General features: G+C 42.4%; 1 protein-coding gene across 1 annotated transcript in view; it reads right to left on the bottom strand.

The window, feature by feature from the left end:
* Positions 1-7,581: 7,581 nt before the first annotated feature.
* The window catches only part of ITPK1 (inositol-tetrakisphosphate 1-kinase), a 112,628-nt gene continuing 107,226 nt past the window's right edge, over positions 7,582-12,983 (bottom strand). Inside the window, exons 9-10 of the mRNA XM_033140757.1 lie at positions 11,090-11,252; positions 7,582-8,715 (exon numbers count right to left, since the gene is read on the bottom strand). Of these exons, the coding sequence (XP_032996648.1) occupies positions 8,396-8,715; positions 11,090-11,252 (483 nt within the window). The 3' untranslated portion in view covers positions 7,582-8,395. The remainder of the gene's footprint in view (positions 8,716-11,089; positions 11,253-12,983) is intronic.

Genomic DNA, 12,983 nt, shown 5'->3' with positions numbered 1-12,983 from the left:
CAGCGCACAGCCTTCTCGGGCTGGCTTCTCGGGCGCCCCGACACCGGAGAGCATGTCTGACAGCATGTTTCCCTGCTTGATCGCCACCACCACGCTGGCGATCGGGGTGGTGGGGGAGGCAGAGGATATTTTCCACCGCCCCTCCCTTGTTTTGGAGTTGCCGGGGGCGCCGCCGCCGGAGGGATCTTTGCACCACGGCGCCGGATATGCTTACGACAGCCCTGCGCAGGCACAGTACACGGTGTGGTGAAGAGTGCTGTTGATTTCCATTAATTTTGATGTCAGATGTACTCCGTGCTATTGCCATTCATCCTCAGTTCAAGGCAGGTTTCTTTTAGCGCGCAAATGCACACACACACACACACACACAAAGTGCAGTTGGAGAAATGGGGAGAAAACTAGACTTGCCATTCCGGCTTCTGATTTTATCCCAGAATGACCCTGTTTCCCCTACCAGTGTTGCTGCTGAGCTTGGGGAGAAGGATGAGCCAGCCCTTGTCCTGAGAGGCAGCAGCATGGGAGCATCTTGTTGCCTCTCCATGGACTCTTCTTCTTCTTCTTCTTCTTCTTCTTCTTCTTCTTCTTCTTCTTCTTCTTCTTCTTCTTCTTCTTCTTCTTCTTCTTCTTCTTCTTCTTCTTCTTCTTCTTCTTCTTCTTCTTCTTCTTCTTCTTTACTGAATTTATATACCGCCCTATACCCAGAGGTCTCAGGGCGGTTCACAGTTGCTGGAGAGCGGGTCAGGAGGAGGAGAGGCTTCACTTCCACCACCAAGGCCCAGCTCTTCGTGATGCACTGAGTCCGAGAGGCATGCAAAAGGAAAGGGGTACTGGAGTGGAAGAAAGATTTGTCCTCCTAATAGGAAATGCTCTTTGGGGTGGGATATCAGGCCGGCCAGGACCTGGAACTCGACAAAGCAGCAGGTTAGAATATGTGCAATTTAAATTGCGCTGGGATTGTAAATCTGGATATGAAAGTTGTTGTTGTTGTTATGTGTTTTTTTTTAAAACCAGCCTTATGGAATAAAACCTCACCCAGGCCCCGAACCCCAACCCAGCTATCTTGAATCATTAAAAAGAGTGCAGGAGAAAGTGGTTTAATAAGGCATTTATTTTAATCATGTGTTTGGAAAAGGACAGTGTTGTACCCAAAGCAGACACAGAAACAACAGGTGATACTTAAGTGCATTTTACTCTCATTTAAAAAAATATATGTCACAGGTGTTTGGCAAATAAAGACAAAAATGGGATAAACTGCTATTGAAATCAACAACATAAGCAAGCTGAGAAGCACCACATTATTATTGAGAAGAATGTCAGACATGCAGTACATGTAAAAAAAAAAAGCCATGGAGCTAATATTTTTGGTTTTTATAGAAGCCCAGATGTTTTTCTTATATCTATCTATCTATCTATCTATCTATCTATCTATCTATCTATCTATCTATCTATCTATCTATCTATCATCTATCTAAACATGTATGTATGTATATATATATATATATAATATATACATATTCAAATTAAATACAAAACCATTTAGTTTTTAATGAAAGTAATTTTGTGAACGGGAACATAACAATCACAACACTCACACTTGCTAACACTACAGAAAGTGGCAGGGAATTATGAATGCTCTTTTGCAACCTTGGAAGGAGGAGGAAGATGGTCCCGAATGAGGCGAGCTTTGAACCGGGAACACTGAATGTCAAGCATGCCTTAAAAAAACCAAAACCCACAACAATTCCTCATTCATCAAACAAAAGATGTGAAATCCCAATTACTGGCAAAGATTAGTCCAGTTTAATGGGGTATTGATTGGGGATCTCACTCGGAAGGGTGCACTTGAGCCACGTTTATAAACACTGAGGAAGGCAGGGATCTAAAGAAATAAATAATTTTTAAAAATACATCCAAGTATAGATTTTTATTTTTACAGCAGACTTTTCTTTTCTTTACAATAGAGATGAAGACCCCTTATTCATATACAGCCTCAAATATAGAAGTCACTATTTTATACTTACATATTTGCAATGTTCAGATACTACACAAATCTCTTCACGCCCTGAAATGTTGTATCAGGAAGTTACTGTGCAAGCAGGGGGAGAGAAACGTGAAATGCTGAAAAGGAAGACGGGGTTCCTCTCCCCACCACACACACCAACACACAGACACACAGAAATTTCACTAGCTTTGTTCATTAGAAATTATGACAAGCCTTTTTGCCGCCTCTTTTTTTTTTTAAACAGCCAGCTATTAAACTGAATTAATAAACACTCAAGAGTTTGATTTTCAAGTCATCCATAGGTCAATTATTCTGTTAAGCCCAGTGTACAAAAAAAACAGCAGATCCAAGGGGGGCGGGGGGAACACACTAGCCTAAGAAAACTTGCACCCCTATATATTTAGTAGTGTTTGAGGTGCCACGAAACAATGTTATTGTTCCTGGACTGTTCCAATTTAGGTGGAAGGAGAGTTTGCTTCACTGAGTGCTCCACCATATGAAAAACAGAATGCTTCCAGGCAGGCAGGGAGGTTGGCAGCGAAAGGGATTTTCACCCAGGCAGCCCCCTAATATTCTAGCTTTCTATGTAGCTACAAACCTGCTGCCTGAAGCAGTCTAGTCCAGAAGAGTTTTAGCGCATGACCTGTCTGCTGCTCTCCCCCAGGGAAAACTGCTCTTTAGCACTCAGTCGGAGCAAATGGCAATTTTGGTCTTCTCCAGATTGATGTTTGCTCCAATTTAGAGTCGGGTTTTCCCTGGGAAAGGAGCGGGGCAAGGGGGAAAACCGTTCAGAGCCATGCCTAGAAAGGGCTGGGCGAGTGGGAAACTTCTTAGATCCATGCTCTCTAGGTATGGGACACAAGCCCTGAGTGAAAGAAGGAAAGTTCATATGGATGTTACTAAGAACAGGAATTGTTGGTCAAACTTGTGCATTTGATCACAGGGGATAAAAAATCAGCAAGACAAGGCTCGGCTGTTTTGAAATAGCGGTGCTCAAGTCCTGTTTCAGGTTGTTATGTAGAAATTTCGTTTCTTTAAAAAGGGAGAGCTCCTCATAAAAGCAGAGTTTTAATATTAGAGCTGCAGGGTTAAATTATTTCCCTGCCCAATGAAATAACATTTTGCTAGACTAAGAAGATACCCCCAATATTTTTAATACAAGCAGTTAAAATTGCAGATTGAAAGCATAGTATTAATAGAAGAATTCATTCTCTTAAGAAATTAGGAATGTCTCGCCTAAACTGATGCCTGATGCACACATGCACGATTAAAAATACTTTTTTGATAGGTAGAATGATAGAATCGTGGAAAGGACCCTGCAGATCATCTAGTCCAACCCCATGCAATGCAGGAAAATGCACCCATATGGGTATCAAACCAATTGCCTTGGCATTATCAGCACCACACTTTTTAAAAAACCTGCAAATTGACTGATTTAATTAAGAACCAATGAACTAAAACTCATGATTAAACCAACCAAGACGGATGACAGACGTAGTTTTTATTGATTAAATGGCCAGCATCCACCATCACTTTACAACATTTTCCAATCACACAAGAACACTTTTGAAATCAGTGTCAACCAGGGTGCGGTGGGTGCGTGTGGGGATAACAGAGGGATAAACTCTTGTAGTTTTAAGTCAGCCACGACAACAATAATAAATCAGGTATATGGATAATGTAGTCCCATGTAACTCCAATGGTTGATTTCTTTAAAGTACAGTTCAGTGCCATGAATAATTTACATAAATAGGCTATAACATTACAGCAGATTCTGAGAAATTATTTACTCTTGACTTATTTTGCACACTACTGGGAGAGCATGGCAGTGCTCATGGCAATGGCATTACATTCACACTGAAGGTGCAAGGTTTTATATACGTTTATTTCTAGAAGGAAGGGCTTTTCAGAACTGGGGGGGGGGAAGCTGAATGGGCTGAGGATTTATGCCCAAGTGCACTCTGAAATCTTTCAATCCATATGTACACAAAACACTAGGCATGAATGTCTTCTTTCTGTTCACACTAGGATGGGCAAAGCACCCGTTTCTGTAATACAAAAAAAGCCTGGTGGCTGCCTTCTGACAGAGCCTTATTTTAAGCGTGATATTGCTAAGTGCACACACACATTAATATTCTCAGGCAGTCCGAGAATTCTTTGCAACTTCTGTTAAAGATGTATCTACTGAACAGCAGCAGCAGTGGTTCAGTTAGCTGTTCTCCTTGCCAAAGGTATATGTGTTAGCCCTTGGTCCTGTCCCACTGGTGGCTGTGATCGCTTTTCATTTTAAATTAAAGCAACATTTATGCGTAAATGCGCAAGTTCCCCAAAATTTACAAATGCTTGAAGAACAGTAGCAAAACGAAAACAATTCCCCCCTTACTCAGTAGCAAGACTGTTCCAGGGCTTGGGTCTCTGCTGCTAGCCAATAGGTAACCAACGCTGGCCTTTCCTTGTTCCAACTGAACAAGGAAAACCTGGAGGATGATAGCCCTATTCAGGTATTAGTTCTCTCCGTGCATAAAGAAACAAGTGACTCAGTGCATGCTGCCAAACTCTACTCCTTCCAAAGCATCACAATTACCATGTTTAGAGCACTCCACAAGCAAAATTTGCAGCAGGGAGCCTCCTCTAACCAGTTATTTTCAGCATTTAGATCCCTGGTTATATGCTGGAGTGGGACGGCACTCGACAGCAAGCTCCCACTCACATTTGTTTATGCATTCAGTAAAAAAAGACAGAAAAATGTACAGCTGTTTTCACCCTGTGTATGACAAGGAATATCATGCATACTTTCAGACTGTTAAGCACACACACAAAACTGGCACTGGAAACTAAAATCTGGAAGCACCTCAAATACGGTTTCAAGAGTTTTGATGCTCCTGTGGCCCATAGATGAAAAGTTCATTTTATAGTGATGTAGCTTTATTTTTTAATAACATTTGCTAATTGCTCTGCAATTTGCAACAGCACACCCTTACTTCCCCAGCACTTATGTGAATTAGTCGCATTCCTTATTCATGCCATATGGAAAGACTGATGCAGAGAAGCTTGAGGAATTCATTTTCTGCGGAATCCACTGCAAACTGGTTATCCTTTGGAGTTCGCATTTCTCCAGATTTTGAGATAGAGATCTCAGCTCAAAAAAACAACAACAACATATGAAAATGCTTTTTAAAAAGTGTATTTTAGTATTATGTAAGTTTAGAAACGCGCACACACACACACACACACACACACACTGATGTAAAAGACATGTTCAAATATGTATTTTGTGATAAAATACATATTTAAAAATAATTCTTGTGTGGTTTAAAACAAAAATCAGATGAATGCGGAAATGTGAACAGGGTCATGAATGAACATGTGTGAAATTGACACAGACCAGAGTTGGACTGATCCACCACCCTTAGTCTGACCCAAGATACTGACAGGCAAATATACTAACAGAACTACAACTTATTTGCTGATCAAGCTAGTTGTTAATACTCTTGCTACAGAATATTTGTAGGATATGAAACTTCAATAAACTTCAGTTATAGCCATGGGAGGAAAGAGGCTGGTAACCTATTTGGCTATGAAACTTAAGTTAGATTCTATTGGTAGTCAAGATTTGGACTGCATTTTTATGTTAGAAATGCAAAGAAATTACAAAATTTACTAAGTAATCATTTGTAAACAAATATTAAAATGCACAATTATATTTCAGTAGTTTATTTTGGAGAAATGAAGCAGTGCAAAATAGGCCAACCACAATTTAGAAGGCAGCCGCGAAAATAATTCCTTGCTTATCATTAAATCTAGCAAACAGCATAAATACACTGTAATTGGAACCAATACTCAGATTCATGTAAACATTGTTAGTTTTGAAATGTTTCCCCATTACTAAACCAGACCGAACAGACTCTTCCTCTAGCTTGCTCACCCCTTAACTCAAATTTAATATTGCCACTTCAATTTTTTAAAAAAGGTGGGGGAAAGTAATAATTTAAAACGCTCCATAAGCCAGTGATGCCACAGTACCACGATATATATCATGGTAGACTGCTTGTTACCTGAGGACATCTGTGGCAAGAACCCAAGACTCTTCCTCCTGCTCACAGCCCATAATGGTAAGTAAAGCAAATTTTGTGGCACTACATCACAGTGCTGGTTCCCTGACTCATGTCAGTGGCAGCCAATGAGGTGGCACAGGGTTTGCAACACTCAACATGATAACATCATAAACCTCGTACTACTGAACATTACGGGCAGAGAAGGAGGAGGAGAATCATTTGCTTTCAGTGATGCTTCTCACCAAGATTAAAAGGATTTCAGAGAAATACGTTCTGTTTGCATTCATTATTTTTTTTACATCACAAACTTTGAAAAGGCTTCCTGCATCAGAAAGAAAATCCATGTTTGACCTACTTTTCACTCCCACCCCAAATGCATGTTTTTAAAAAAACGCACAGGCAAATCCATACAATTTGTTTTGATGCCTCCACAACGGCTGACATGGGAGGAAGATAATTATTTAGGATTGGTGTGGCCTAAATTTCATACAGAAAGCACTAGCAATCTCTCGTGGAAAATAAGTTTACAAAGGTTAGCCTCTTTCAAAGGGTGTGGGGTGGCTAATTAAGTTTATTACTTTTTGTGGCGGTCTATAACAGAGTTTAAAAATGAAACACAAACATATAAAGTTAGCATTCTCCTCCCCCCCATTCACCCCCTGCTGCCCTCTAATACCAACACTTATAAACCTTTCTCCCAAAAACACCCCCTCCCTAATTTTGGGCAAGGTAAACACGTGTCAAGTCTCCAAAATGTGTGAGGTCATTCTCCCACTCTGGCTCTTCCCATGCCCCAAAATTCATCAATGGATCCCCGTTTCTCTTTCTTTACTGCATATCCAAACATTATTGGGACCAATGGGTGGGGGTCCTTAAGGCCAGTCCATATTCTTTTAGCGTTAACAGTACATCAAAGCAATGTGTGACATATGATGCGGCTGGCAGACATGCATGATGGACATGCTCCGTTCCCCTTAAAACCATGTGTGTTGGGAGAGAGAACACATGTACAGCCTGGGCCACAGGCTGGCTTGCATGCACACATATCCTCTTAACATGCACTCACCCTGTGTGAACTGGCCTACGGAGCTACAATCCATGTAAATGTTCAATCGCTCCATTGGTATCTAAGCCTGATATAAGACCTTACTAGCGTTTCCTTAATAAATTGACTTAGTGATTGTTTCAAAAAGGAAAAAGCCCACAATCTCACCAACAATGCCATCTCATCATCCTGGCCAGCTGCATTAATTTTGGTTGAAGATTCAGAACTGGACAAAGGCGGACAAAATTCCTGGCAGGAGATGGTGCATTGAAAGGAATTGTGTGCTGAAAGAGTTTAAGGTGCACTTTTGCTTTGCAATCAGGTCCTAAGGTATAAGCAGGCTGAGAAATCAGTTATAGATTCTATAACATTGCCATAATGACACTATTCCCGAGAGGAGGTGGGGAGAGAAAGAGAGAGACAGCCAAACACAAAGAGTGATTAGGTTGGGTGGGTAGTGTAATGAAAGTTGCCACCCGTTTTTTTTTTGTACAAAGTTCTGCCTGTTGAGCAAAATGAATCATGGGGAGTAGTGGTCACAAAACTAGTTGACCCTTTGCAGTCTTAGGATCAGCAAAGCAGCAGGAAGATTTTAAAAGGCCTGGTTGAAAAGGATTGTCCCAGATTACTCCTGTGCCAAATACAGCAACAGTCATATACGCCAAAGGAACAAATGGCAATGTTGCATCAACCTACGCCAGTAAGAAATGTACCGGGAATACAGACTGTTCACATTTGCCAAAAGTACATAATTTTCTTATGAGAGAAGGGGGAACATTTTGCAACTGGCCCTAACATTAGCGTCCACCAAACCAAAACTAATTCTGGGCATGCAGGTTGTGCCCTAGTCCTGAATCATTTAAGAGCACCCATGGACATTCGTGCTTAACTCTTTGAACTGGTCTGGGAAGGAGTCACGAAGAAGAACTGGCATGTGCAAATTTTCAAATACAATCCTTATCAATTCTGTGAAGTTCAACCTTGAAATTCTGGTCATTAATAATCACAAAGAGGAAAGGAGTGGGGGGACAGAGACCCCACCCTCCAACATTAAGATCTAGTGTTTAAGACACACACACACACACACACACACACACACACATATGTGTAAACTCACTACAAATCTACAATAGGAATCTGATGAAGTGGACCCAGATCACTAATTTTGCTTTTCATTTTCAAAATCACGCCAAACCGAGAGAGATTTGTTTCATTTCGTAGTTGCATTACCAACCATCCTGCTCTAATCCTGGGGCCTATAGAGTTTTTTCTTAGTCCATGGCACTGATTGGGTTATTGAGAGGAAGCTTTCGTTGCCATTGTAGCAACGCAGTGTTGCTGGAAGCTAGGAGACACTGCAGAGTTGCAGCTTAGTCTCTGGTGCTGAAGCTTCACGGAGCTGTTGGTCTCGCTCTCCACAATCCAGGAGTCTTTGCCCGCCATGCTCCGGCAGCCCGTGCTAGCACAGCATGTCCGCTCTCCCGCTAGGCTGTTGCTCTGCTCCATCAGGTGCTTGCTGCGACTTAGCTGTGACACCTCTGGAGATTGCCCCTGCAGGACGGTAGCTATGTGATTCAGGAGGTCTGTGAAGAACTCCGAGACACCCTCATAACCTGAAAAAGGAATGTGAAAGAGGAACAATCAGGCCTGGATGTATTGAACTAACATTCAGAGGAGGGTTGCTGAAATCATAAATGTAGAGAATAAAACTTTAAATAAATAAACCGTAGGCTCCCCTCTCCCCAACCATCTTTTGCACCAAATGAAGTCTTATTCAATAAAGTTTGTTCAAATTCGAACCTTAAAGTCCTTGCAGTTGGTTTGTTCCGCAGTTGTGATTTCATCTCTTCTAGCACGCCCCTGTACTTTAGTCCAAATTAAGCTCTAATTAAAAGGAGAACCTCTGCTTCTTAATGGTGGCGTTGGAGGGTTTTCACCAGGCAAAGTGCTTTTGCACTCAGTGCCTCCCCGCCTCCTGCATTCCAGGCCGGAGCAAGAGCCAGGAATCAAGACGAACTGCGAGTGAAGCCCGTTCCCCCCCGTCTCTGGAGGGAATTTGCAAGGATGACTTGCCCTCAGTCATCCTTGTTTTTCCTTCGCCTATGATCTCCCGCTGCCGTGGGGGCTGCCTCCATTAAGGCAGAACAGAACCTGAAGCCTCCCTCATAAATAATCACTTCTTAAGCTGTTGTCCCTGTGTGTCGCAGGGTGTCAGGCATCAGGGAATCTGACCCCCCACCCCAAAGTAGGCTGCCAGGAATAGAAAGACATGATGCACCCAGAACGACCCAAGCCAAAAGGTCCAAGGTGGGACCATGATTATATTCCCTGCCAGTGTGAGCAAAGGTACCAGTAATCCACTCATTTATTAGGAACTGGCATTTGCAACTATTTTCCTGGGCCAGATCTTGTTCCCTTTCCCTTTCTGTGTTGTGAGAGAAGATGAATTAGTAAAAGGAAGTGTTATGTTGTCTGTGAGAAGTCACACCGGTACATTTGAACACTGACTACCATCTCCCCCTTCCTACCAAGATGGCTTTGTGCTTTCTGAGTTTGAGGAGCATAGGTGCTTCTCTTGCATGGCTCAAGGGTTTAGTTCTCTAGAACTTCCCTCCAGAAGCATGGGAGAAGAAATCAGTTACCTAGGTTAGTTGTCCCTTAACCCATTCCTGATACATTCACTCATGGCACTGAACCGAAGTATTCCTACATCCTTTTCCATTCTCTCAATGAAAGCTCCTGATGAAATGGGGTTTCTAATTCACAAATCAAATCTTTCTTTCTTTCTTTCTTTTATAATTCAGACCTCCTACCGAGTGATGGAGCAGCATTTCACCAGGTCTGCAATTTTAAGCAATCTGAACTATTCCCTACCTTTCAGAGCAAATATATGTACTGGAAAATAATTATTCTTTGGATCTCGCAGTTCTCTGAAATCTGGATATGGTTCTCAGCTTATAAAACTTCCCAAAAGGCATTTTAAATGATAGAATACATTTGAAAATGAGTACAAGGAGTTAAATAGTATGCAATATGGATTTTCATGCAGATTACAACGTGACTGGAGGAGGGGAGAGGAGTGAAGTGTCTTTAGAGCACTTTAAGCACTAAAACATCTTAGCTGGAACAGCCCCCAAGTGTCTGATTGTGGAAGGAAGGGCAAAAAGCACACTTCCTCTCCAGAGGTGATGACATCGTGTGCCATAAAGCAAAGCAAACCCACCATGTTCCTAGCTGCAATATTTTAAAGTGAAATTCTTTTCCAGAGAATGATAAATCCTCATGACAGAATAAAGCAAACATGGGATAAAGTAGGGGAAACCTGGATATTTTTAGGTGCTATACTTAGCAAGAAATGTTAATCTAAATACAGGAAACATATCCTGAAATTGATTTTTGTTGTGGTTAAGAGATTTCAATTCATAACACCAATTTCTCATTATCAATGAAACTCCGGTTTCTAGTTTACTGTTGTCCAAGTTTTCCCTCTCAACCTCCCGCCATCATAGTAGGAACATTGCAGGGAAGGTGAGTGCTGCTCCATTGCTTCCTGCAAAATCACAAAATGCATGGACATTACATGCAAGTATAAGAATGACTGGGGAATCTGATTGGGTTGCTTTCCAGAACCATGTATGCTGGTGTTAAAGAAGTATCTGTACTCACAGGTGATGTCCAACAAAGGCGTCCTGTTGACAAAAGGACTTCTGTTGCGCAACAAAACTTGCCCTCCCTCTCCTCTCGTGCATCCCCCAAATCTGTTCTGGATCCCCCCCCCAACACGTCACAGCAGATTTGGGGTGGGGAGAGGAGAGGAAAGGAAAGTGCCCTTGTGCAGTGGAAGTCCTTGGGCGAATGAGACCCCTGCAATGGGTACAACCCATTATACATTTGCTGCAAAAGGTGGTAGTGAAATCACCAGTATTTTCCACATCCATCGTAATGCTTGTGGATGCTCTCATACGCTATGTAGCAGCCTGCTCTTACCTGGGAATGCATTTATATCGATGACAGCATGCTGACCAGTCTGGTTGTTAATGATGATGTCAATCCCAAAGAGAGAAACACCCAGGGCTTGCCTCAGTGTCTTCGAGATTCCCCGAATGACATCATCATTTGGCCTCTCAAACACACCTTCTATTTTATCTAGCTATAAAGGAGAGAGAGAGAGAGAGAGAGAGAGAAAGTTTAAAAACTGGAGTGTGTGTTTTGTATCCAGGACAGTTTCCTATTTTACTGCAGGCAGATTTTTTTGATTTTTTAATCATTGATTAATGACAGCCATGGAAGAGTGTCTTTTTTTTAATACTCTATGGTAACTTCATTATATATTGCTTTCAGTTATGAGACTTTAGAAGAAGGATGTTATCTGATGCTCATAGGATGACCTCAGAGCCACACACTCATGGAAAAGTTACGATGGACTTGGTTACTCATGTAACTTTTCTAAAGGTTCAGGTGTAGTGCTTTAGGTGGTAAACATGCACCTGGGCTGTTGGCACTTCAAAGGAAAACAACTACTACTGTACTAATACACCCTGTTTTAAATGACTTCTGAGTACTAGATCAACCAACAAGGTGTATGCAACAGATTTCTTCTCTCCTCCCTCCTACAAATTCTTGCACGCCCTAAAAACCTGCCCCAAAACCCCTGCAGATGATTTTGAGGAAGGTGGAGTACCACTGAGCAAGCAATGCCTGTCTTTTTGCACCATGGCAGCAGGGTGTGAGGACGGAAGCGGGTGGCACAGTGGCGGCAAGTCAGGCGGCACATCTCATTTCACCTCAAGTGGCTAAACGGAACATGCCACATGGCTGCCGAACAGAGTAATGATAGACACCAAGTTGCACTCCAGATGTTGTTGGACTCCAACTCTCAGCAGGCTCTGCCAGGACAGCAAAGGTCAGGGAGGCTGGGAGTCGTAGCCAAGTAACATCTGAATGAAGCCACACTGGCTAGCCTTACAACTGGAGTTTAGGGCTGTGGGACCAACTAATTCACTCTTTTGTCCCATTTCCTACTGCGCAGCCAGTGCAAGCCACACCTGATATCTAGGACACGAAAGCGACTAATCAAGAAGGGGTCTTACGAACTAGGAGAAAAACACAAATACAGGGGAACCTCGGTTTTCGAGCATCTCAGAAGCCGAATGATTCGGAACCCGAACGCCGAAAACCCAGAAGTGAATGCTTCTGTTTTCAAACGCGCCTCAGAAGTCGAATGGCTTCTAAGGGGCGTTTCTCCATTTTCTCAATGGAATTTGCCGATCGCCCATTGCGCCTCGGTTGTCGGAGGTTTCGGAAGTCGAATGGTCTTCCAGAACGGATTACGTTTGACAACCGAGGTTCCGCTGTACATTTATCCTCCCATAAGTGACTGCAGAGGGAGTAGACACCTTAAACTCCTCAGAGCCGATGTGCACTGCTCAAATTGCTCCACTGTTTACAGTTTCCTTTTTATTAATTCAAAAGGACTGCATTATTACATCAAGTGTCAGGAAAACATTTTGTTGCACTGTAACCCATTCTCCATTAATCCCCTTCAGTCCACTTCTTAGGAGTGCTGTGGGGAATTACAGTACTACATATTCAGCACCCTGATTTGGGGGGAGGGCAACAACAGTACATGCATCACATGCAGAAAACCCCAATCCGTGGCATTTCCATTTAGTTATAAAAAGGAAGAAGAAATATCAGGGGCTGAAAGGCCTTCGCCCAAGACTCTGGTGGCCACTGCCAGTCACAGCAAACAACAGTCTGACTTGGTATAAAGTAAGTTTCCTACATTTCTGTGACATAAAAGGTGCAATTATAACATTTCAAGAGACTTTCTTGGATGATTTTGACTTGCAACTTTGCTGTAGCAGCAACCCTTCCTAGA

This window comes from Lacerta agilis, chromosome 1 (assembly GCF_009819535.1).
Source record: "Lacerta agilis isolate rLacAgi1 chromosome 1, rLacAgi1.pri, whole genome shotgun sequence".
NCBI lineage: Eukaryota > Metazoa > Chordata > Lepidosauria > Squamata > Lacertidae > Lacerta > Lacerta agilis.
This window is presented reverse-complemented; position numbering and strand designations above follow the sequence as displayed.